A 22,705-nucleotide genomic window follows, 5' to 3' on the forward strand; every position below is an offset into this window, starting at 1 on the left:
TAGTTTGGTGAAAGTTATATTTACATGAATAAAATATGAATTACTTTCTCCATTTTTTCCATATACTAACCCCTTCTTATTGTCGTGTATATTTAGCATCGTAAAGGATATGCTTAACACTAATAAATAAATTAACCACATTGTCAATTCATCTCCCCTTCAACTCATTCACACGTCATACAAATTACATCATATCATCTTTTATCATTCATCATCAAATTTATCTTACATATATAAAAAAAGACCGCAAATATGCTTGACAATTATCTAATATCTAGCCATTCATCACCATTTTACTTATATATAAATTCATCAACAAATTATTTGCTAATTTTGTAAAAAAACAAAAAAAAAAAAAAAAAAAAAAAGCTTGAAATTTCATCAATGGCTACTACTTACACACCTCAAAAATTCTCAACCCTTCAAACCAAATTCATTAACAAATCACCCTTTATCCCCAAAACCACCACACTCCTTTCTCTTTCGTCTTCGAAACCCACCTTTTCTTTACTCTCTTTAACCACCACCGCCGCCGTAAAATGCGCCGTCACGCCGGCGCCGGAACCTAGCCGGAGACCGGAGTACATCCCGTACAAAATCGCCGACCCGACTTACGTCCGAATCTTCGACACCACCCTCCGGGACGGCGAGCAGTCGCCGGGGGCCGCCATGACGCCGGTACAAAAGCTCGAGATAGCGAGGCAGCTGGCGTCACTCGGGGTGGACATCATTGAGGCGGGGTTTCCCGCCTCCTCGAAAGCGGACTTAGAGGCCGTAAAATCGATTGCTATGGAGGTGGGTAATGCTGTTGATGAGGAGGGGTATGTGCCGGTGATATGTGGGCTTTCGAGGTGTAATAAGGCGGATATCGAGGCGGCGTGGGAGGCGGTGAAGTACGCGAAGCGGCCGAGGATACATACGTTTATAGCAACGAGTGGGATACATATGGAGCATAAGTTGAATAAGAGTAAGGAAGAAGTGGTTGAAATTGCAAGGAGTATGGTTAGTTATGCCAGGAGTTTGGGCTGTGATGATGTTGAGTTTAGCCCTGAAGATGCTGGCAGGTAAATGTTTAAACTTTTTTACCGCTCTTTTTTAAATCGAATGAATTGAATTTAATTTAAATACTACGGGTCTGTTCTCTTACATTGAAATTCAGTTCAGTTCAGCTCAATTCAATTCAATTTAGTTCAGTTCAGTTCAGCTCCTAATTTCCTTCTTTTATAAAATATTCATTTCATTTCAGTTCAGTTCAGTTCAGCTGAGTTCAGTCAATGAGAACAGGCCCTACCTCCGGTCCAATTTACTCGCAACAAAGGAATATTTTATGTCTCACAAATAATACCCCTTTGCTGCGAGTAAATTGAATCGGATGTAGTAGGTAATTCACTCATTTTAGAAGTATTATGCTATGTGTATTTGTCATTACAATTGTAAGTGCATGATTATATACACTAAGTAAGACTTCACTCACTTGTAATAAGACAATTTACCTTTTTTTAAAGGTTAAAATCATTTTTAGTTTTTGCAACACAAAGTAGAACAAATTTTATACGAAGCATTATTGGTATTCATCGGCAACAATAATACGGAGTAGTTGATAAGTTTATTAGTAATCAATTAGGCATGTGGTGTATAGACAAAAATGTACTCTATAAAAATGTAATGTAAAAGTTGGTAACACATCATTATCAAAGAACCTTTTTATTTTATTCATTTACTATTGTGACTTATGAAGTTATGAGTCAAGTGAGGAGGGGTATCAAAGGATATGTATAAAATATGGCGACTAATGCAAAAGCCTAAACTTAGATTAAGTACTAATGTAGCCTATGTAGGAATGATTGGGTTTGGTATAATTTATAGTATTATCACATAGTATAAAAAATTAGTTGACTAGATATGCAATATATATATGTATATATTTTTTTTTTTGACAGCCGTGAAAAGGGCAATCAAGCCCCAAGAACATTAGAAGTTAAAATGCTAAAGCAATGAAAATTAGGACTAGATATGCAATATTAAACATCTCAACTTCCATAACAAATGCAATAAGATTAAAAAAAAAAAGAAATACATAAGTTACATGGTTCCCTAACGATGAGTTAACTATGTCCATAACATGTTAGTAGAGAGTTTTATGGATCTTAAGAAAAGTACAAATTACAAATTACTAGTTATGTTAAACACCCTAAAGGAGTTTCTTTTTATTATCATTCGAAGAGGCCATCTAATTTAAGACATACTCTAATATCAGGCTAGAGGTGGAAATTCGGGTCAACGGGTCGGGTTCGGGCCAGATTTCGGGTTAATTTCGGGTTGTGCTTAGAAATTATCAAAAATAGTTTAAAACTTAATATTATTACGATATATGAAATTTTGGTCAAATCGGGTTGTTCGGGTTCGGGTTTCTCTCAGTAACTTCGGGTCAGGTTCGGGTCGTGTTGTCGGGTTGGGTCGGGTCAAGGATTGCCAGCCCTAAATATCACCCATTTTTCTTCCCTTCTTTATTTTGTTGAATAAGATAAATATACAATTAAGTCCAAATGATCTAGTCATTTGAAGGGGCTACCTGAATACATTTTTTCGTTATATTTATCACGATAATACCTTGAAAATAAAATTAAGCTTGAATACGGACTTATGTTATTAACTTTCAGAACTATCAAAGTAACCTACTTATCTATACTGAAATGACATTTACCGTCTTCATACCATAATTTTATGATCCATGAAAGCATTGGTGATTCCACACTTTCCTCATTGATCTCAAAGTCTAAACCCCAAATCTATTCAATCTTGACTAGTCAACCAGCCACGTAAGACCTAACAAGTTTATTCACATTTCCAGTAAAATCAAACACCATTTCTTCATAGTTCATATTTCAGCCGCCTTCCTCATCTTCTTCCATTAAAACCCCTGCAAAAACCTTCAGTACCTTCATCAATGGCGACTCTAACAACCTCAAATCTTTCTCTCTCTTCAACCACAACCCCAAAACCCCTTTTCCCCAAAACCCCATTTACAACCCTCCTTTCTCTCTCTTCCCCAAAACCATCTTTCTCTCTGTTCTCACTTTCCTCCAAACCCACCAACAAACCCACCTCTCGTTTTGCCTCCATCACTCGATGCTCCGCAACCCCACCTCGCAACCGACCCGATTACATCCCGGGCAGAATCTCCGACCCGAATTACGTCAGAATCTTCGATACTACCCTTCGAGATGGCGAGCAATCTCCGGGAGCATCAATGACTCCAAAACAAAAATTGGAGATTGCTCGCCAGCTCGCCCGCCTCGGTGTTGATATCATCGAGGCGGGGTTTCCAGCGGCCTCCAATGCGGACTTGGAGGCCGTGAAAACAATTGCCCTTGAAGTGGGTAATGCTGTGGATGAACAGGGGTATGTGCCTGTCATTTGCGGGCTGTCGCGGTGTAATAAGGCTGACATTGATGCTGCTTGGGCTGCTGTGAAGTATGCAAAGCGGCCGAGGATTCATACATTTATAGCAACGAGTGAGATACATATGGAGCATAAATTGAACAAGACTAGACAAGAAGTGGTTGAAATTGCTAGGAATATGGTTAGTTATGCTAGAAGTTTAGGGTGTGAGGATGTTGAATTTAGCCCTGAGGATGCTGGCAGGTATTGTGGATATATATATACCTTTTTGTTGAATGTTCATTGAAATGTGTAATTTTTTGAATTAGCTGTAATTTTAATACAGAAGCTTTATGCTTTTAGAATTCTAGATGAAAGTTGTGAATGCTATAGTATGTTTGTTGGGATTTTGTATTAGAAATGGTTTGAGGTTTAGTTGTTACTTGATGGTATATTCGCCTTTGTAGATTGTGATTGAATTAATGTGTTCGCGGTAGTGTGTTATAATTGTGATTAGCTTTAGGGGCTTAGCTCAAGCAAAATAGAGTAGAACCAGATATGTTGGATTAGTGAAAGCTGCCAATGCACAACTTTGTTTTGCCGGAAAGTTCTGTTTTTTTTTATTATTATTTTTTTTTTTGGTTTTTGGGGGGGGGGGGGGGGGGGGGGGGCGGGGTGGGGTGGGGTGGGTGGAGGGGTTTTGGTCCATAAACAAGATTGTCATTAATCACTAGAATGAGTCAGTCACATTGTAGTGCTACAATATTGTATTATGGTTTCTGATGGACATTATGATTATATTGGTCACTTAGCTCATGCAAAATTAGCGCTAGTTAGGTTTGTTAAGATCTTAAGGACATGGGACTGAAGACAAATTGAGAGGTCAGAGGCATTGAGCAAGTTTTCAAGCACCTCAAGTCAGTATTGACATTGATCAAAACCCTAATGGGCTAATGTGCTAGTCTGATGTTGCGCTTTTTTCATTTCTTCTATATAGAAGAATGTATGGACTTTTGTCTCACATAAATTTGTTGTATACTGTTTTGTAATTCATATATTCTTTGGCTTTTTTTCTTCACAGATCAGATAGAGAATTTCTTTATCAGATTTTAGGAGAAGTTATTAAGGCTGGAGCAACAACTCTAAATATTCCTGACACCGTGGGTTATACAGTCCCTAGTGAGTTTGGGCAATTGATTGCTGATATAAAGGCTAATACACCTGGAATCGAGAATGTGATCATCTCTACACATTGTCAGAATGATCTTGGGCTTTCCAGTGCTAATACAGTAGCTGTATGTTATTAATATTTACTTATGTAATTTGCATTACTTTAAGGAACATAGTAAAAGAAAAGACCTCACATTGTATTGAAATTCAGGGAGCATGTGCAGGTGCAAGGCAGTTGGAGGTAACAATTAACGGAATTGGTGAAAGAGCTGGAAATGCTTCATTGGAAGAGGTGTGCCTTTATTGAACGAGAATTAAACTTTCTTCCTCTTGATTTAGATAATTGTGACTTGGATTAAGGTTAATATCATGCATTTAATTTAATTATGATCATTTGTTGTCATTCATCATTTTCAAAAGTAGGTTGTCATGACCATTAAATGTCGCGGGGAATCATTGGGTGGTCTTTACACTGGGATTCAGACAGAACACATTGTGAAGGCCAGCAAGATGGTACTTTCTCAACTTTACTCTATAATAACCTATCTTCACTAGTGAATGCAGCTTGCATATAGTTTTAATTCTCCCATTTCTTTTTATTTTTTATTTTTTATTTTTTTAGGTGGCGGAGTATTCAGGACTGCTTGTACAGCCTCACAAGGCTATAGTTGGAGCTAATGCTTTTAAGCATGAAAGTGGGATTCATCAGGTTTGTTACGATTCATGTGGCTAGCAACTCGTAACATCTTATGGAAGCTGCACTTTAATTATAAAGAATGTTGTCTAATGAACCCAATTTTCCTGTTATAAATTTCTTTTATATCCATTGTTTAGCTTTACATAGGTTGTTTACTTGTCTACATCTTCTACAATAATTTTTAATTCCTGTTAAGGCTGTGAAAGCTATGGGGTAAGCTATGGAATTAATTTACCTTCTATTTTAGCTGAGCTCATTTCCAATTATAGCTGTGATGTGCCCTTGATTAAAATCCTGTAATTATTTCAGCAGCTCTTTTGCATACAACACTTGCACCATCCATCTTTATATTCTTTACCTTCTCAATACTTTAGCTCTTTTAATTGAATCCTCACTAGTTGAGTACTTGAGATCTTTTCTTAACCCTCCTGAATTTAAAGAGTAGCCGTAATATCTTAGCATCAAATTTCCATGTCCTTTGGACTTTATCTTTGTTCAGTTGGATACATGGTGAATTAATTTATACTGTATATTAATTAAGGTTTGTTTATGATACTGTAGCATGGAATGCTTAAACACAAAGGCACTTATGAAATTATGTCTCCAGAAGATATAGGGCTTCAGCGAGCTGATGAATCTGGTCTTGTTCTTGGAAAGCTTAGGTATGTAGTATTATGTGTGGCTATTTTCTCTTGATGGTTAAATTCATTTACTAGTAGTATCACATTCCTGCAATTATTCATCTTATCTGAGTGTCGTATTCATCTTTAGAGTGCATATTATATTCTTACCTGTGTATTGTATTATCTGTTTTCTCTAGTCATAGGCCTGTTCAAGTTAACAAAATGAATACTAGGAAGTTTATCAACGCTTATGTTGGCCCTAAGGGCAATAACTCCTTTGAGTCTGTGATGCAATTGACACTCTTTATAAAGATACATCTCAAAGACTACTTAGAGACTGGTGGAGTCAAGGCTAGTTAAGTAGCATAAAATTATCTGATTTGTGCGATTGTAAGCTGTTGCTATTTTTTTCTTCTTGCGATGAATCTTAATGAAGGAACAAAGGCATGTGAAGTTGTATGCTTTATGCTAAACTTGATTTCTTGTGCATTTTTTCCCTCAAATTTTCATTACTAGTTTTACAATAATAAGAGATTATTGATTGATTTATATGATTGTGGCAGTGGACGTCATGCATTGCAAAAAAGACTTGAGCAGGTGAGTGGTTAAATGCCACTTTGTCAACTGAACTTCAGTTTACTTATGCCTTTAAGTGTCTGATGGGTTTCCTATTTCTTCCAGATGGGATACTCTTTTGAAGGCAAGGAACTTGATGATGTCTTTTGGCGCTTTAAATCAGTCGCTGAGAAGAAAAAGGTAAATAGGAATGTTTCTTTCTCAAATTTTGACGCTACCTGTTCCTGGGTCTTGACACGTTGCTGCAAGCTGTTGGTGGACAACTTATTGATATTTTCTAGAAGCTTAGGTTGCAAATTTAAGTCTGTTTTTCAATTAGTAATTTGTTAGACATATCATGTATAACTATGAGCATTCGCTACTTGTAGTCATAATGCTATTCTGATGCTGGATTGAATGCTATTATTCCATCACATATATGATCTCAATAGTTTTCTTTAACCATCCTATGTGGTTTCCTGAAAATTATTCCATAGATGACACTGTCTTTTTTACACTCCAATTCACCAGCATGTCTTGGATGAAGACATTGAAGCCTTGGTAATCGATGAACTTTTCCAGCCGGAATCAGTTTGGTCACTTGGGGATCTCCAGGTAATTTGTTGAGTAATTATATGGCTCTTTGTTTTGTTTTATTTCCTTTTTGATTCAATGATTCTTGAAGGGCTCCTTGATTTGGATTTTCCTTGGAATTTGGGCAGGTTACATGTGGAACTCTTGGACTTTCTACAGCTACTGTTAAGCTCATTGATGCTGATGGGATGGAACATGTTGCTTGTTCAGTTGGTACTGGACCAGTTGATTCTGCATACAAGGCTGTTGATTCAATAGTCAAGGTTAGTAGCGGAGAATATCATACACTAATCTACTACAGTAGAATTTTAGCTAGCTTGCCGAGGATTCATATTATTTTTTTGAAGTCTCTTCTCCTTTAATTATGGTATCAAAGCTAAGCTAATTTGTCAAGAGAATATATGGATTGTTCAATAATTTTTAAGAAAGAAAAGGTGTATCAATACCGGGATTATCAATATTATTTTCAATCGAAAGCTGGAAGCGCATTTTATCTCTTTTCTTTTTTCCCTCAAAAAGATGGTTAATTAACAAGAATGGGAAGGTTTCCTTAGGGGTGGTTTGCAGTTTAACAATAGGCTCTCTTCATAAACAGGTACCTGTGACTCTACTCGAGTACTCACTGACAGGTGTGACAGAAGGTATAGACGCAATAGCTACAACCAGAGTATTAATACGTGGGGATAATGGTTTCACAACTACACAAGCTACTACTGGGGAGCAAATTCGCCGAACATTCAGGTATGAAGTTGTAATTTGTTGTGTGACTTCTAATGCACCTTTTTTTTTGTCCTTATTATTATATTTGTACTCTTGATTGCAGTGGGAGTGGATCTGAAATGGATATTGTTGTCTCAAGTGTCCGAGCTTATGTTAGTGCCCTAAATAAGATGCTAGCATACAAGAATAAACCTAATCGAAAAGTCTCAGTGGAGAATTCTCACGTCTCTGCCTCAGATGCTGTCCCTGCTGGTAGTGCTTGAAGAGTTTAAGATCTTTATCTCGCTTAGTTTCTGTATAAATGTGGGATGTGAGCCTGCTTTTTGTCTACGTTGCCATGGAATGTTGTCACCAGTGATTTTTACTGTGAATATCGAGCATATGGTCTTTGTTACAGAGAAGAAACCTCCTAGAAAGGTCTTTGGGGACGGGATAGGTCATTCACTCATTCATCTGTTTGCCCCTCAGTGTAAACTGTAATCGCCCCTCCTGCAGTCCGTAACTTCTATTTTTGTAGACTGTAATATGTAACTCGAGATTGCACTTAAGGTGGTTTTATGCAGAGGATTGTCAGAATTTTGAATTTCATGCCTAATAATAAAATAAAGTGCTTTCTACTTTCTCATCTTCCCACCCCCTCTCAACTCCCAAGTTTAATGTGCAGATTTGATATAGAATGAAGCAATACATCACCAGGTTTCTTGCCTCCGTTTCTTTAACTTGCATCTATGAGAGGCTGAGAGCCAAATTTTAACTTTAAGTTACAAAAATCTGGATAACTAAGGAGTATAACTTGGAATAACTGGATAAGAGCCATATTAAGACAAGAAAAGATAAAAATCTAATATATATAAATAAAGGGGAGTTTTTTCCCGAGATTTTAGAGCGTCACGTAGGATTTTTATTTTTAAAAAATTATTAGAGCGCCACATGGGATTAATATTTTTGAAACGCTACAATAAGATTATGCCACATAAGATTAGTTAATGTGCCACGTAGGATTATATTTTTATAGTTATATCCAATAAATAATTCAAGTGCCACATGAGCATAAATGACCAATGAGATTTTAATGGTTACATTAATTAATACAAAATATTATTTTTTGAGATTAGAACTTTTATCTAATACTCCGTATTTTAAAACAAATTCGGAGAAAATGATATATTACGTACAACTAATAAAATAACAATTATAATCACATAAATATAAAAAATATTTTTTTAAAAAAAAATAGATCGGCCCGTGCATCGCACGGGCTTCATCTAGTTTTAATCTATTTTTGTGTAAATGTTATTGTTACAAAAGCAACATGTAAAAACATTATCAAAAAAAAAAAAAAAAAAAAAAACATGTAAAAACATCATACATTTCCCCCAAAACCCACCATTAAAAAATAACAAAAGAAGATTATGGCTGACTTCATAAGTACAATTGACATTGCCTTTTCAAACAAGCCAAGAGATATATTGTATGGAGTATAGGTTCAGATGATATTTTTAATGATCAAGTATACCTTCTCGGATCAAGTAATTCACTGAGAGAGAAATGTACTCTCATAAGTTATACTCTCACCAGGAGAAAGAAGGTACAACATAGGTGGGATAAGCGCCACATTTGGACGCCAGCTCTTGTACTTTTGAAGCTTCAGCTACTTCACCAAAATGGTGAAGTCCAAGCTCATCCGCATGGATGCCTCCTGTGATGAATACAGACTGCATTCCAGCGACATTTGCACCCATTATGTCATGGTGCAGTGAGTCTCCTACAGCAATGCAATCTGGTACATCCACACCTGCCATGGCCATGGCTGATTCATAGATAATCTGTCCAAGTATGTTCAACCTCAAATTTTAGTTGTGAAGGCAGTGAACAAGGGTGATCAACTGTGACAAACATCTCAAAACAATAATAAGAATAATTAAGCATTGTAATTGACAGGGTTTGTACTTTGTATCATCAATAGGGATGTTTTGTCCCATATCGTGTCTCATATTTATGTCCTGCTGTCCCTGAACCAGCCACACCATCAACATTCCCCGTTAATTTTAACTACCCAATTTTTAAGCTGTGGAGTTTAAATAGGTGGGGCACAAGAAGAAACACCAAATCCCCATATACAGGACAATAGCATCAGAATTCAGTGTAAACATCTCAGGAAATCAACTGGATGATGACATAAATGATTACCTCATTTCAGAGAATACTAGTACTAGTAGATAAATGATACGTTATGGTTAATCTCTTAATAACGACGATAATCAACCTACCAAGATGAACAAGAGAATAGAAAGGCATGATTTTACCTTTCCAGGCTTTCCCATCCACTTGACTTCTCCGCCAAGTTGCTCATATTTTGCTGCAAGTGTTCCTATGAATGAAATCATGACAGGGAAACAATACATAAGAATTTTGGCGAAGGTGCAAGCAAGACAGCTAACAAATCAGATATTATATTGGGAATGCTAACAGTTTAACACATTACACTCAGGTCAAAACATTGATTTTTTTTTTGGCTAGAAATTGACATGTTGCATAAAGCAGTGAACAGCGCAAATTTTGTTACATTTGAAATGACAACTTACCAGGCATAACTCGAAGTGCTCTGGCCTCAACAGTTACATAGTCTGGATTGGCCACCACCATAGGGATTTTTCTTAAAGCACATTGTTCTAATATTTTTTCAAGTTCTTCCAGTTGCTTCGGAACAGCAGATCCAGAAGAAAGCCCCAGTGCTTCAGTGCCATGGGCCAAAATGAATTCAGCCTCTTCAACATTATCCACAACTTTCAGGTCTAGACCCTGAAAAAGTTGCAGACAGGATAGTGATCAGTATTTTAGGTAACCATCTTTGATTTTTTACCTAGCTGAGTAGAAAACAGATAACTACAATTCTGCATAAATACGAATAAATACCTATCCATTCAATAAGTAGGAAGCTGAGGTGATGCCAAGATAGAAAATTGACATTAGGAATTTGACACTCTATTCTTTCTCAGCTATACTTGGAAATAAAACTCAATTCATCCTAAGAAACATCTCAGCAAAACGATAGGAAAAGGAAAATAGATTTCTGTGAATTCTCTCTAATTGTACGAAATTAAGAGCTCGTCTTTTAATTTTAAGGGTAGGTGGGGGATAAAAGAATAGAAGATCAAATATGCAACATACATCAAGAGATATGGCACCCCGGTCACCCCAGGTCAAGTGGATGCATGACTTTCCAAGCGCTGCAAACCAAGGATCATCTCGCCTGTCCACAGTGTCAAAGAAGGGATACATCAAACAAGAGTTTACACTTCAGAGGATGATCATAATGGTTGAAAGTACACCATTAAAGCAGCCATTAACAAAACCAATGTAATCCTGATCACCATTTAGAAAGAAAACACCGAAATGAAAACATGACTAGAAAACACCGAAATGAAAACATGATTAGAAAACACCTTAGCCAGGAAATGGAAGAAGTGCATGCAATTAGTACACTGCAATGAACAGGCTTAATGGGGAGGTGCAGTGTAGGCAATGCTTAATTAGTTGTTACAATATGTAGTGGAAGGGAGTCAGCTAAGAGATGCTATATACAGATCAGTGAGAGAGAGTGGGATGAATATTATTGAGTGTTTCTTTTACACTTTGGGAGAGAAAAAGCCTCTGGAAAGTTTTTGCGTACCAGTCTCTGGTTTAATTTCCAGAATATCAATCTAATTTATCTTGTTACTTTATTTCTGCTATTAAACCCTGTCCAGCTATATCGATTCACAGCATGCACCTGGATGTAAAGGAGCACAAGCAATTTTCTTTATCCAGATGGTATATATTTGAAAAAAATATCAGCGTCACAGCATAAAACTCTTCTCATTTATTTTATATAGGATGATTTTGGTTAAGTTGACAAAGCAAGAGTGATAGTTTCCATGCCTAGACACCATATATCCATGTGTCTCCATGCTACACATGTACAATAATGACATTTTATGCCTCCAAATTTAATTACAAAAAACCCATAAGTAAATCTTGTAACTACATGAACTTTCATGTGCACGTTTTCCATGTTACAATAAGCTGGTTAAGTAGTTTTTGAGGATACATCTATATGACAGCTTCAAAGAAGTTCTACAGACTAGACTGCAAGGTACAGTGCGTAACGTAGAGACACTCTTGATGCTAATGGATGAAAAAGTGTAATGAATGGCACAAGTCAATGAGCCCATCATCTTTTACTTGCAAATTCTTAAGGGACATCAATCTTTTGTTTGTTCTACTGGTGTATGATTAGAGCAGTAAGATAAAGGATCTACCAAAACATTTAAAATACTCAACCTTTCAAGGTATTGATGCGTCAATTCTCCACTGGTGATGGAACCTAAAAAGAGGTTAGGATCAAATCCCAAATTTCTCAATTTCTCAGTTGTCACAGATGCTCGTCTTGATGAATTACTTATGACCACCATCTTAGCCCCAGTTTTGGCTAGCTTTTCCACTGTTTCAAAACAAGTTATTTTGAGCTTCAATCCATACCAACTTCACTAAATTGAGCGCACAGATAAAAAAAAACTTGCTTACCAAATACAAAAGTAACCAATCATAACATACATGTTGATATAGCACCAGGGTATGGCTTTTTTCCATCATGAAGAACTCCAAATTGATCTAGAAACCATGCCTGCAAGCACATCAACCATATCAATTTTATTTTCAACTATTAATAGTATCTGTCAGCTATCCATGCACTTAAACTTCAAAGACACTTAAAAGTTAAGAAAACGCTATGCTACATGAATCGGTCAGTTTCAGCAATTTCCATCACTTTCAAATCAGTTCTATAATCGAAATCATTAGTACCTTGATTCTAACAAGCCCAAACTGGTTCTATTCTATATCCTCTATTGCAAATGATTGACATATTGTGACATTGTAAAAGAGTGGTGTAAGAACCACAAGCATTTTTCGGTTCTACATCCTCTATTGCGAATGATTGTCATGTTTGTGACATTGTAAAAGAGTGGTATAAGAACCACAAGCATTTTTCGGTTCTACATCCTCTATTGCGAATGATTGTCATGTTTGTGACATTGTAAAAGAGTGGTATAAGAACCACAAGCATTTTTCGGAAAGGAGTGGAAACTTATTATTATCTTTGGAAAGGAGTTATTTTCTTCACCCAACAAAAACTTCTCCATTAATGATTGGCTTGCAACTGGAAACGACTTCGTATAATCGCGTATAAAAATAATAGGATTGTGTAGGCTGGTGTTCAAAATGGAATGTACAAAGAAGTTCCAAGCTAATAGTTCATAGAAACCAATGGATGCACAAGTATGCCATTCTTACACTACATTACTATCTCCTTGATTGAAATCAATTATCTCATCAATTAACAAACTAATAATGCTCACAACCTCTACATATTGATGCACAAAAGTCACTTGTAATTTCAGCAGAATTCTCAATGTACCCATATAAATTAATCAATCCCTCCAAAAAAAAAAAAATATAAATTAATCAAAATTTCCCAAATCTAAATTGCAGAAACAAAATGTAAATTACCCTTAAAAAGAAAATGTGCATATTATCAAAATCAACCCAATAATCTATATTTAATCATCAAAGATAAAATGTAAATTACCCACATAATAATAGAAATAGGATGATAAAGAGAACCAAAATTTGCATAATACAGATATCCAAATTAATTTAACACTAATTAATTAAACTCATATATTCAAATTCTGGGCAAATGGGCAGTGAAAAAAAAGCAGTGAAATTAGTAATTAGCTTAGAGATTAGCAAAGTAATTAGAGTGAATAATGATGAAGTAAGCACCTTGAAACGACGAGTTTCAGCAAGGTGTTGAATACCAGAAAAGAACTGAAGGTCGTTTGCTGAAACGCTTACCATCTTCTCCAATTCAAGCCACCACTTGAAATGATGCTTTGCAGAAAATATACCAAAGAAGGGTAATGTTGGAATTTTACAATTTTTTGAGTTTTTGATTTTTGGATGGATTGATTCTCTTGATTTTACTGATTTTAATTGTACTATTTGAATTTATCAATCCTCTCATTTATACATTCATTATGTTAATTTGACAACAATTACGTAGTAGTCCCTAAATTACATTCCTCTTTGGAAATTTACATGGGAATTAAGGAGGGAAGAATAAGACAAATAACAATAATTAGATAATGCAATGGGTAGTATAAAAATAGATTAGTTATTACTCATGACAAGTCATCAATCCTTTGCAAAAAAAAAAAAAAGAACCAATCACATGCTCCTAATTAAAAAAATTTAACCAAACATATTCATTGTAATTTGGCACAAGGATTATTAGTGAAATTAGGTAAGGATGAGTGAGAAAGCATTAAATATAAAACTAAAAAAGAGAGTTGATTTACTAAAACTTACCAAAAAAAGAAAGGAGGAATGTAATTTTGAAATACCAAAAATAGAAAGGAGGAATGTAATTTAGGGACGGAGGGAGTATATAATTTATAAAAGTCAAATGTTATCGTGTAATACTCCCTCCATTTTTTTAAGTGGTCATCGGAGTGTGCGCGGAATTTTAGACAAAAGAGTAAAATTTATAAGTGGGTATACAAAAATTTTATATCTGGATGACCAATGACCACACCATGTAGTCTTACTTGGTCAGGAGTTCAGTCTTAGTTTACTCGATCGGCCAAGAGTTACTCAGTCGGTCAAAGATTACTCGATCAAGGGTTACTCGGTTGGTCATGGTTTACTCGGTCGATTAGAAGTTACTCAGTCAATGGTTACTCGATTGGTCAGGGACTACTCGGTTGGTCAAAGGTTGCTCGGCCGATCAGGGGTTACCTAGCCAAAGTTTTGGTGTGTATTAGCCGGCCATACGATGTGGCCAACCACACAGAAAACGCGTTGAAGTGGATATGATTAGGAATTAAAAAAAAAAAAAAATTGAAAAATGCATTCTAACGAGCTAACAACTAGTGTTAAAAGAATAGTGTGACCAACATTGATAATTAATTTGCACTCTTATTTCATATAACATCCCTCTATTTAGAATTTATTGTTTCATCCATCAAACATGGAGAAAACTTAATTCACCCACTAGGTAGTCTACCCATGTGAGTTGGCAAACAATGTGGCATTGCTTGTAATATGTGGCAAGTACATGTCATTGAAAGGAATTAAAACACAATTAATGCTTTGTTGGAGGAAAGAGGAGAATATTTTGGTATTTGTGGCTTTTGTTGTTACTTCTCTTCCAATGACTAATATTAACTCAACAAGTTGCATGGTGAATAACCGAGAATCCCTTGGCACCATTAATTTTCATTCATATTTTTTTTTTTTTTTTTTTTTTTTTTTTGAGAAAGATTAATTGGTAGACTTGGCCTAGCCCTTTATCGTACTAGTGGAGACAACTCTATTTTATATGACCATGACTTAGAGAGGTATTTCTTATACAATCAACTTTGTTTCTTATGACAATATTAATATCTATTATCAGTTGATACATAATTGAAGTATATTCAAGAATGAAGTTGTATTAGTTGTCCTTCGGGTGCTTTTGGGAGGAACATTTGTTATATTAATTCTTATCAAGATACATGTGTTAATATTAATTCTTATGAAGATACATTTGCTAAGGAACGGTGCTTCGGGTTCTTCACATCTTCAAAAGATTTGAATAGCGAGTATCTCCGGAGTTTTTAAAATAGAGGATATGAGTACAACGTATAATATATTCTTAAAAATATATCTTATGAAATTTTCAATAAAATTTGTTATGAAATGTAATAGTAAAAAAAATGTTAAAAATTTACTAAGTACTTGATACTCATAAGAGTATGATTGTACGAATGCATATTACGCGAAATAACTAAGCATTATAAATAAGGTATAACATCCAATAACGGACGATTATAAAAAAACGGTGTATACTAGTATGCTACTACTCCGTACCTTATTTAAGGAAAAAAGGGTGAACCTTCATAGCAAAGAAAACTTTATGTCATGATTGCTTATGTTATCAATATGAAAAATTGTTTATATTTCATCATACGTAAAGTTGTTTCATGCATAATTATTAAAACATAGGGCATGTTCACATTAACTGAACTGAACAGATTGGAGTTGAACTTGAACTGATTAGAGTTGAGCTGAACTGAGCTAAAATAAATATTTTATGAGAGAAGGAAATTAGGAGCTGAAATGAACTGAACTAAACTGATTGATTGGAGCTGAACTAAACTAAATTGATTGGAGCTGAACTTAACTGAACTGAACTGAAATTAATTAAGTAACTGTGAATAGACCCATAATTTCGTTAGATACATTAATTATACCAGCATTTAGGTTTAACAGAGGGAGTACAATTTAACAAAATTGAATTAGAAGGGGACGTGATGATGAAGTTTAATAGAGGGAATACGACAATATAACAAGCAATTAACTTAACCAAGATTTAGGGTGTGTTCTTTAATTTCACTAATCTAGATTTATCTGAACTTAACTGAACTTATTTGAACTGAATTGATTTCATCCGAACTTTTTTGAACTTAGGGCATGTTCACTTCAACTTAATTTCAGTTCAGCTCCAATCAGTTCAATTCAGTATAGTTCAATTTAACTTATATTTTAATTTCCTTTTCTCATAAACTATTCATTTCAGCTATATTCAGTTTAGTTCATCTCCAAACAGTTTAGTTCAGCTGCATATGATCCAAATTTATCATGTTTGTTAGAATTTGAATTTGAATATTGTTACAATTGAATGTTTCTATCGAAGGTTCTTATGAATCCATGACACCTATATATGATCTGACTTTCAATAGCATCAAAATTTTAGATCATGCAAAACTCGAATTGCCAAGTTGAAGCTGCAGTTAAGTTTGACTTGAGCTTGAATAATTTAATCCTAATCAAACCTAGGTCAAAGAACTTAACATGTGCCTGGTTAGATGTCAATCTAAATTATGTCATGGGATGCAATTATATGATTGACTTGGTAATTAAAGACCGAAATCCAAAAGTATGATACAAATCTAAACCAAATACAGATCCAATTAGCAATTTTGATGAGTAGATCCAAATCGGATTATAATTCGAAGTAAGTCAGATGAATTGTTTTCAAAATTAGGATCCGATTAGACTCGACTTTTCCAAATCCAATTATTATTCAGGTAAGATTGGAATTGGTCTAAATAAAAACCGAACGATTTTAAACCTAAACGCATAATATATCTCGTATTGTTATCTAGATTATATATTCTAATGTTACATTTTACTTTTTTTTTTTTTGACAAAATTTTTTTGTATTTTAAACTAACCTTTATGTATTAAAATATATTTTTTTTGTATTTTAAACTAACCTTTATGTATTTTCCCAGCTTTATATACATGAATTTCATCGGTATACTACTAATTTCATCTTTTGGTTTGAACAAATTTAAACGCAGTTTGTTTCATTATTTATGTTATAATCACTTTAACTTAACATGTATTGATAAACTATTACATTCCCAGTTCATATGCTAAATTTTATTTTTTTTCTCATTTCTATTTTCTTCATTTTTCAGTTAGAACAAATCTATGTGTAAAAAAAAAAGTTAGAACAAAATGTAAAAGCATTTTCTTTCATTTATTTAAAAAAATCACTTTTTTTTTAAAGCAATTAAAAAATAATCACTTTACCTTAATATAAAATGTGAAATTTTTTTTCCCATTTCATGTGCGTAATATTTTTTCCCCCCATTTTTATTGGTTTCATTTTCCATTTTGAACAAATTCAAACGCACTGATAAAATTTTTGTTTCCCATTTGATATGTTTTTTTTAACGACATGTACATGTTATTATTTAGTATTTTGTTTAATTTTTTATAAAGGGTGTATGTAGTTTAATTTCCTAAATAGGAAAACCTTGTATTTCAAAAAAATCCTTTTTTTTAAAAAAAAAAAAATAAAAAACAAAAAATCCATTCGTCCTTCATTGAATTATGTCAAACCGTATAGAAAAGAAAACCAAAATTACAGAGATAAGCTAAAATACGGTCCCTAAACTATACCATTAGTTGCACATTTGGTCCCTCATCTTTAAAATGAGGCAAATTAGTCCCTCTGCCACCCTTGGATCACCATTTCTGGTGGAGAAAAATCTGAGTCAGCAAAGTTGAGGGATGTTTTTGCCAACTAAGCAAAAGTTCAGGGACTTCACATGTTGAGTCAGCATTAGTTTAGGGACTGCACTTCTTTTTTTCCAAAAGATTAGGGACCTCCTGTATGCTTACATGGACATTTTCAATTGCAAAAAAATAAAATAAAAAATGGTAGTTTAATTTTAGGTTCAGGAGCTCTGCATTATCCAAAAAAACCAATAGTAAAATTGTACTTTTTTTTAATCAAATACTCAAATGATATAAATACGTAACTAGTCATTCTTAAAATAATCCATTGTCCGGTTTGCTCGACTTTATCCGTCAGTTGAATTGGAACCTTTTTTCTCCAACTCGTGGGTCAAAATAGCTGTAACCTGTATATGTTTGTCAAAGAAAATATAAACATACATGAATACATATAGATCTATAATTAAACGTAATTAATTTATGAAAAGCTAGATTTTTTTTAGTCACTCACTTGGTCTCGTTGTTGTGTGTCCAGCAAACTTATGAAATACAACACAAAAAAAAAAAAAAAGTTAAACTCTTTGGAATCTAAAATAGCAACAAAATAAGGAATGATAATTTCTCAACAAAATACTCCGTAACTTACTGGCATTGTATGCATTGGAGGGTTAGTAGTCATAAAATTTGCATATGTACCAATATTGGGTCTTACAACCTGCAAGGAAAAATTAAACCTTTTGCTTCAACTAATTATTATACACATCATGTAGTATAATCCTTGCCTTTTATAAAGGAATAAATAAATAATAAAATTGAGAAAATGTAACGTACTGGAGCCACATGAGGAGAAGGATTGTAATTCATAGTATGTCCATATCGATTATAATCCTGTTTAGATAACCAAAATGCATTTTAGTTTCATTTAGTATAATATTGAAACAGTGGCTTAAAAATTCACTAAAAATCAACTTACTTGTGAAGAGCTAGCCATATAGTTTGACATCATTGAAAAGGGCATCCCACTTAATTGATATCGTTCCTATTAAAATAGAAAGACAATGTATTACAAAATAAAAGTATGCACATATGATAAGGAAGGTCAATGGTTAAGTTAAATATACTCATATGAAAAACCAATATGGAACATTAGATTGAAAAAGATGTTATTAATATATACCTGTTCATTTGTTTGTTGACTTGCATTCTTCTTGTATTTCGTAGTTTGTTTGTCATAGTCATACCCTTTTCTATGACTTGGTTTTTTTCCTTTTCCTCTACGATCTTCTGGATCTTTTAAATTTTGTTGATTATCTACATTTTCCCTTTGATTATCTCCATCAACTTCACCTCCAAGTGAGGGGTGTCTTCCATAAACTTTACCAAGTGTACTCCAATCCGGGGTAGTTCTTGAGATTCTTCAACCAATGCTTTCACTTGTGGCCTCAATTTAACCAAATTCTCCAAAAGAAAAGAGTATGGTTTATCATCAATTGTTGCCATAGAGGCAATTTACTCAAATTCCTTATGCAATGCTAAATATCTCTTTGCATGTGGATTTTTGTCCGGTGAAAAATATGGCACTACAATTTTTGTGTAGTCCCTAACCAAGTCTTTTCTCCATCGATTTAAGATATACTTTTCAGGAACACATAAGATATCCTCCTCATGATATACACGAACCACATGACAACACATGATCCCTCTAAATTCAAAGTTTCTACAATCACACTTCACATCATATGAATCACGGTCAAAGGTCACTTTAAATTTTTGTATGCATGGCCATTTAGCCTTCTTGGTCACTACATCATAAACACAAACACTTCCATTATCATTTGATTTAGTTGAACTTGTATATGTAACCATACTCACTTGTTCTTGAAACTCTTCAAATTTTTTTGAGGTATAAAGACGTTGAAATACACTCTCGCTCACAAATTCGGTGAAGCATAGGGTTGGCTTATTCATTGAACGAAATGTTTCATTTTCCTCCTCATTGGCTCGTTTTCCTAATGCAAGACAATATTGCTCAACAAATTCTTTCAAGGTAGTATTAAGGTTCACAAATGCTTTGAAAAAAAAATTCATGCTCTCACTACGTTGTGTACTAGACATTCCAACCCAAAAGTCATTTTTGAAATATATGGGAACCCACCGATGTCTTAGATTAAACATCTTGTGAAACCAATTAATTTGATGTAACTTATGCTTTTCAATAACATCCTTCCATTTTTTCTCAAACTCTTCAACATGAAGAGAATCATGGAGAGCCCGACGCAGCTCTCTACGGATTATATCTCTATCTTCATGAAAATTCAAGTGTTTTTTTGCATTTCTCATAATATGCCAAATGCACCATCTATGTTTTGTGTTTGGAAATACCTCCCTAATAGCACTCCCTGAGGTAAATAGAACATTTAATTATTTTAAAACAACATCAAGGTAGATACTATCACTAATGCAGACAAACTCTAGCTACTAATTACCAACAAACACCACGTATATAATTTATTATAAAATAAAGCAAGATTAATTAGTATAATATTATGCCTATCACCATGCAAATACAGAAAAAGGAGATATATATATTAAAACTTAATCATTCACTACACACAACAAAACCAAATAAAAGCTTATCAAAATAAACAAACTATTTACTGTACAAATTATTAATCCATGCATGCAAATATATATGCACAACAACTTATTTACTGTACACATTATTAATCCATGCATGCAAATATATAAATGAAAAAGTTATGCAAGTTATTTATAAAGTGGTAGGAAGTTTACCTATAGCCATGCATTGATCTGTGACAATACCATTTGGAGCTTTTCCCGACATACAAGCTAGCCAGGTCTTAAACAACCAAATATAATTTTTCGTGTCCTCACCCGAAATTAGAGCACACCCAAGCAATATCGATTGACCATGATGATTCACTCCTATAAAAGGACAAAAAGGCATCCTATACCTATTTCTTAAGTATGTCGTATCAAATGATACCACATCTCCAAAATCACGATATGCAGCTCTACATCTCCCATCCGCCCAAAATACATTTTTAAGTGTACCATCGCTCGTGTCATACTTGTAGAATTTTTTTTTGTCTTTGGTAGACATATCCATGAAATGCTTCTCCATAGCAGAAAAGTCTCCTTCTTCAAGGCACAAACGTCTATGCTTAGAAACCAAATTTCTACAATCTTTCTCAGAGAAGGGAACTGCACCAAATCCTCCATATCGTACTGCAAATGTAGCAAAATTTCTTCCAATAGGTACTCCTGCCTTTTCATTAGTTAGTATAATACCCTTGTTATGTGGACTAATGAATCTATAATTTCGCATAAATTTAGAATTTGAAGGGTCTATGGGATGGTTATGCTCTAACACTACCGTAGTGAGTTTCCATTCCCCGCTACTTTTGTCAAATGTAGCTGTAATTTTAGCTTTACAACCGGTAACTTCACTTCGTGTAGGCTTTGATGGATCCTTCCCCCTAGGAACAAACTTTCCTTCTTTCTTACATACTAGCCTCAACCTTGTGCAATCATACTTATTACCACATTCAGTACCTTTGACATTTTCTCTACTTCTGATTTCATTTGGAACCCATTTTGTTTTCCAAATTCATGATAATACCCAATGACATCTTCATAAGACGCAAAAATCATCCCTACACTTGGAGGAGCAAGCTTTTCTAGGATAGGATGACTTTCATTAGTTCCATTTGTATCATCATCATCTCTCAACACATCAACATTTTCATTCACTTCGTCATAAATAATATCCGGTTCCGAATTAATATCAAAGTCCATATCGGAACTATCGTATTCACTGTCTTCAACTTGATACTCCATATTAAGATCTATTGTTGATGGTACTACTTTAGCAATACGACTCTCATCCATTTTCAAATTTCTGCATACAATATATATTATAATAAGTCAATCATTATTAATTAAAGGTAGAAATTGATAATTTTTTTTTTCTTATATTTTTTTTTAAATAATGATTCTGTTTACTTGAATAATATTTCAACAGTCAAAGGCTTTTCTTTTTGGTAAAAAATTCTAAGTTACACATTATTATTCTTATTTTTTTTTTTATTTTTTTTTTTTTGGCAAATGAGGAATACATCCACAAATAAAAGAAAACAAAATAAAACAACCTAAAAGTCTAAGCAGGGGGTTTGACGTATGAGACAAGGGAATTGAAAGTTATTCTTATAATAGTTAGTTTTCATGATAAGACTTATCTCCTATTATTTGCTTTTATCATGTAGATATTTTAAGAATTTTTTTCCAATTATCTTGTTCAATAATATAGCTATATGTTTTTTTTTTTTTATAAAAAATCCAATTTTGTAATTTTTTTTTTTATTGTTTGATTAAAAAAAATCGTTTCACATGAATATATCGTGTTAAAAAAAAATCGTTTACAATGTTTTCAAATATCATAAATAAAATGTTATAGAATAACTATCAAATATCCGATTTTTTAAACTAGTATTATTTTGATTATAATTAAAATATTGACTATAAAAAAATCGTTCTTAATAATTTAAGTTATCACATAGGTATATGATTAAATATAAACGATATCTGCTTTCAAGAAGATTATTTCATACCACAGCAAATTGATAGATTATGACATAAAAAATAGTTTACTAACCTGTGATAAACTCATTTACTATTGTTATCGAAAGGACATCATCACTTGAAGCCAAATTACATAATATTATTTTGATTAAAGCTTGGATAATTATGGAGTATACTTTTTTGATAAGGAAAAATATGCAAGACTTTGTCAATAAAGAAGAATAGTTAGCACCTTCTTGTTGTACTCATG

At 33.8% G+C, this 22,705-nt stretch overlaps 3 protein-coding genes across 4 annotated transcripts; 1 reads left to right on the plus strand and 2 right to left on the minus strand.

The window, feature by feature from the left end:
- Positions 1 to 339: 339 nt before the first annotated feature.
- On the plus strand, positions 340 to 8,365 carry LOC145606583 (2-isopropylmalate synthase A-like). Of its 2 annotated transcripts, none has more exons than XM_081662375.1 (12): positions 340 to 1,064; positions 4,463 to 4,676; positions 4,763 to 4,843; positions 4,975 to 5,064; positions 5,174 to 5,260; positions 5,810 to 5,910; positions 6,435 to 6,468; positions 6,553 to 6,627; positions 6,958 to 7,041; positions 7,149 to 7,283; positions 7,616 to 7,761; positions 7,844 to 8,365. In XM_081662375.1, exons 1-12 carry the CDS (start codon positions 385 to 387, stop codon positions 8,001 to 8,003), a joined length of 1,887 nt encoding a protein of 628 aa, XP_081518501.1. In that variant the 5' UTR covers positions 340 to 384; the 3' UTR covers positions 8,004 to 8,365. The 2 variants fall into 2 exon arrangements, with proteins under 2 accessions (XP_081518501.1, XP_081518500.1); XM_081662374.1 differs by lacking the exon at positions 340 to 1,064 and adding an exon at positions 2,832 to 3,645.
- Positions 8,366 to 9,093: 728 nt separating this feature from the next.
- Positions 9,094 to 13,700, minus strand: LOC145608628 (uncharacterized). Its single transcript, XM_081664240.1, has 7 exons — positions 13,567 to 13,700; positions 12,337 to 12,406; positions 12,064 to 12,223; positions 10,912 to 10,993; positions 10,326 to 10,542; positions 10,047 to 10,111; positions 9,094 to 9,566 (listed from the first exon to the last, which is right to left on the minus strand). The coding sequence occupies exons 1-7, from the start codon at positions 13,639 to 13,641 to the stop codon at positions 9,312 to 9,314; spliced, it is 924 nt and encodes a 307-aa protein (XP_081520366.1). The 5' UTR covers positions 13,642 to 13,700; the 3' UTR covers positions 9,094 to 9,311.
- Positions 13,701 to 19,362: 5,662 nt separating this feature from the next.
- On the minus strand, positions 19,363 to 21,765 carry LOC145607322 (protein FAR1-RELATED SEQUENCE 5-like). The gene is made up of 3 exons (XM_081663017.1): positions 21,497 to 21,765; positions 20,647 to 21,395; positions 19,363 to 20,252 (listed from the first exon to the last, which is right to left on the minus strand). The coding sequence occupies exons 1-3, from the start codon at positions 21,763 to 21,765 to the stop codon at positions 19,363 to 19,365; spliced, it is 1,908 nt and encodes a 635-aa protein (XP_081519143.1).
- Between the last annotated feature and the right edge of the window lie 940 nt (positions 21,766 to 22,705).

The sequence above is a fragment of the Chenopodium album genome, chromosome 23 (genome assembly GCF_948465745.1).
Source record: "Chenopodium album chromosome 23, dcCheAlbu1.1, whole genome shotgun sequence".
NCBI classification, from domain to species: domain Eukaryota; kingdom Viridiplantae; phylum Streptophyta; class Magnoliopsida; order Caryophyllales; family Amaranthaceae; genus Chenopodium; species Chenopodium album.

What these genes read in the sequence shown, in the direction of transcription:
- LOC145608628 (XM_081664240.1), bottom strand. Translation starts at nt 13,641, where the DNA reads ATGGTAAGCGTTTCAGCAAACGACCTTCAGTTCTTTTCTGGTATTCAA. An exon ending in CCCTGGTGCTATATCAACAT is followed by an intron (nt 12,224 to 12,336) that starts GTATGTTATGAT and finishes GTTTTGAAACAG; the next exon opens with TGGAAAAGCTAGCCAAAACT. An exon ending in GGGGTGCCATATCTCTTGAT is followed by an intron (nt 10,543 to 10,911) that starts GTATGTTGCATA and finishes CAACTTTTTCAG; the next exon opens with GGTCTAGACCTGAAAGTTGT.
- LOC145606583 (XM_081662374.1), top strand. Translation starts at nt 2,948, where the DNA reads ATGGCGACTCTAACAACCTCAAATCTTTCTCTCTCTTCAACCACAACC. An exon ending in TGCAAAAAAGACTTGAGCAG is followed by an intron (nt 6,469 to 6,552) that starts GTGAGTGGTTAA and finishes TATTTCTTCCAG; the next exon opens with ATGGGATACTCTTTTGAAGG. An exon ending in CTGTTGATTCAATAGTCAAG is followed by an intron (nt 7,284 to 7,615) that starts GTTAGTAGCGGA and finishes CTTCATAAACAG; the next exon opens with GTACCTGTGACTCTACTCGA.
- LOC145607322 (XM_081663017.1), bottom strand. Translation starts at nt 21,765, where the DNA reads ATGGATGAGAGTCGTATTGCTAAAGTAGTACCATCAACAATAGATCTT. An exon ending in TCTTATGAAGATGTCATTGG is followed by an intron (nt 21,396 to 21,496) that starts GTATTATCATGA and finishes TGATTGCACAAG; the next exon opens with GTTGAGGCTAGTATGTAAGA. An exon ending in AGATCAATGCATGGCTATAG is followed by an intron (nt 20,253 to 20,646) that starts GTAAACTTCCTA and finishes TATTTACCTCAG; the next exon opens with GGAGTGCTATTAGGGAGGTA.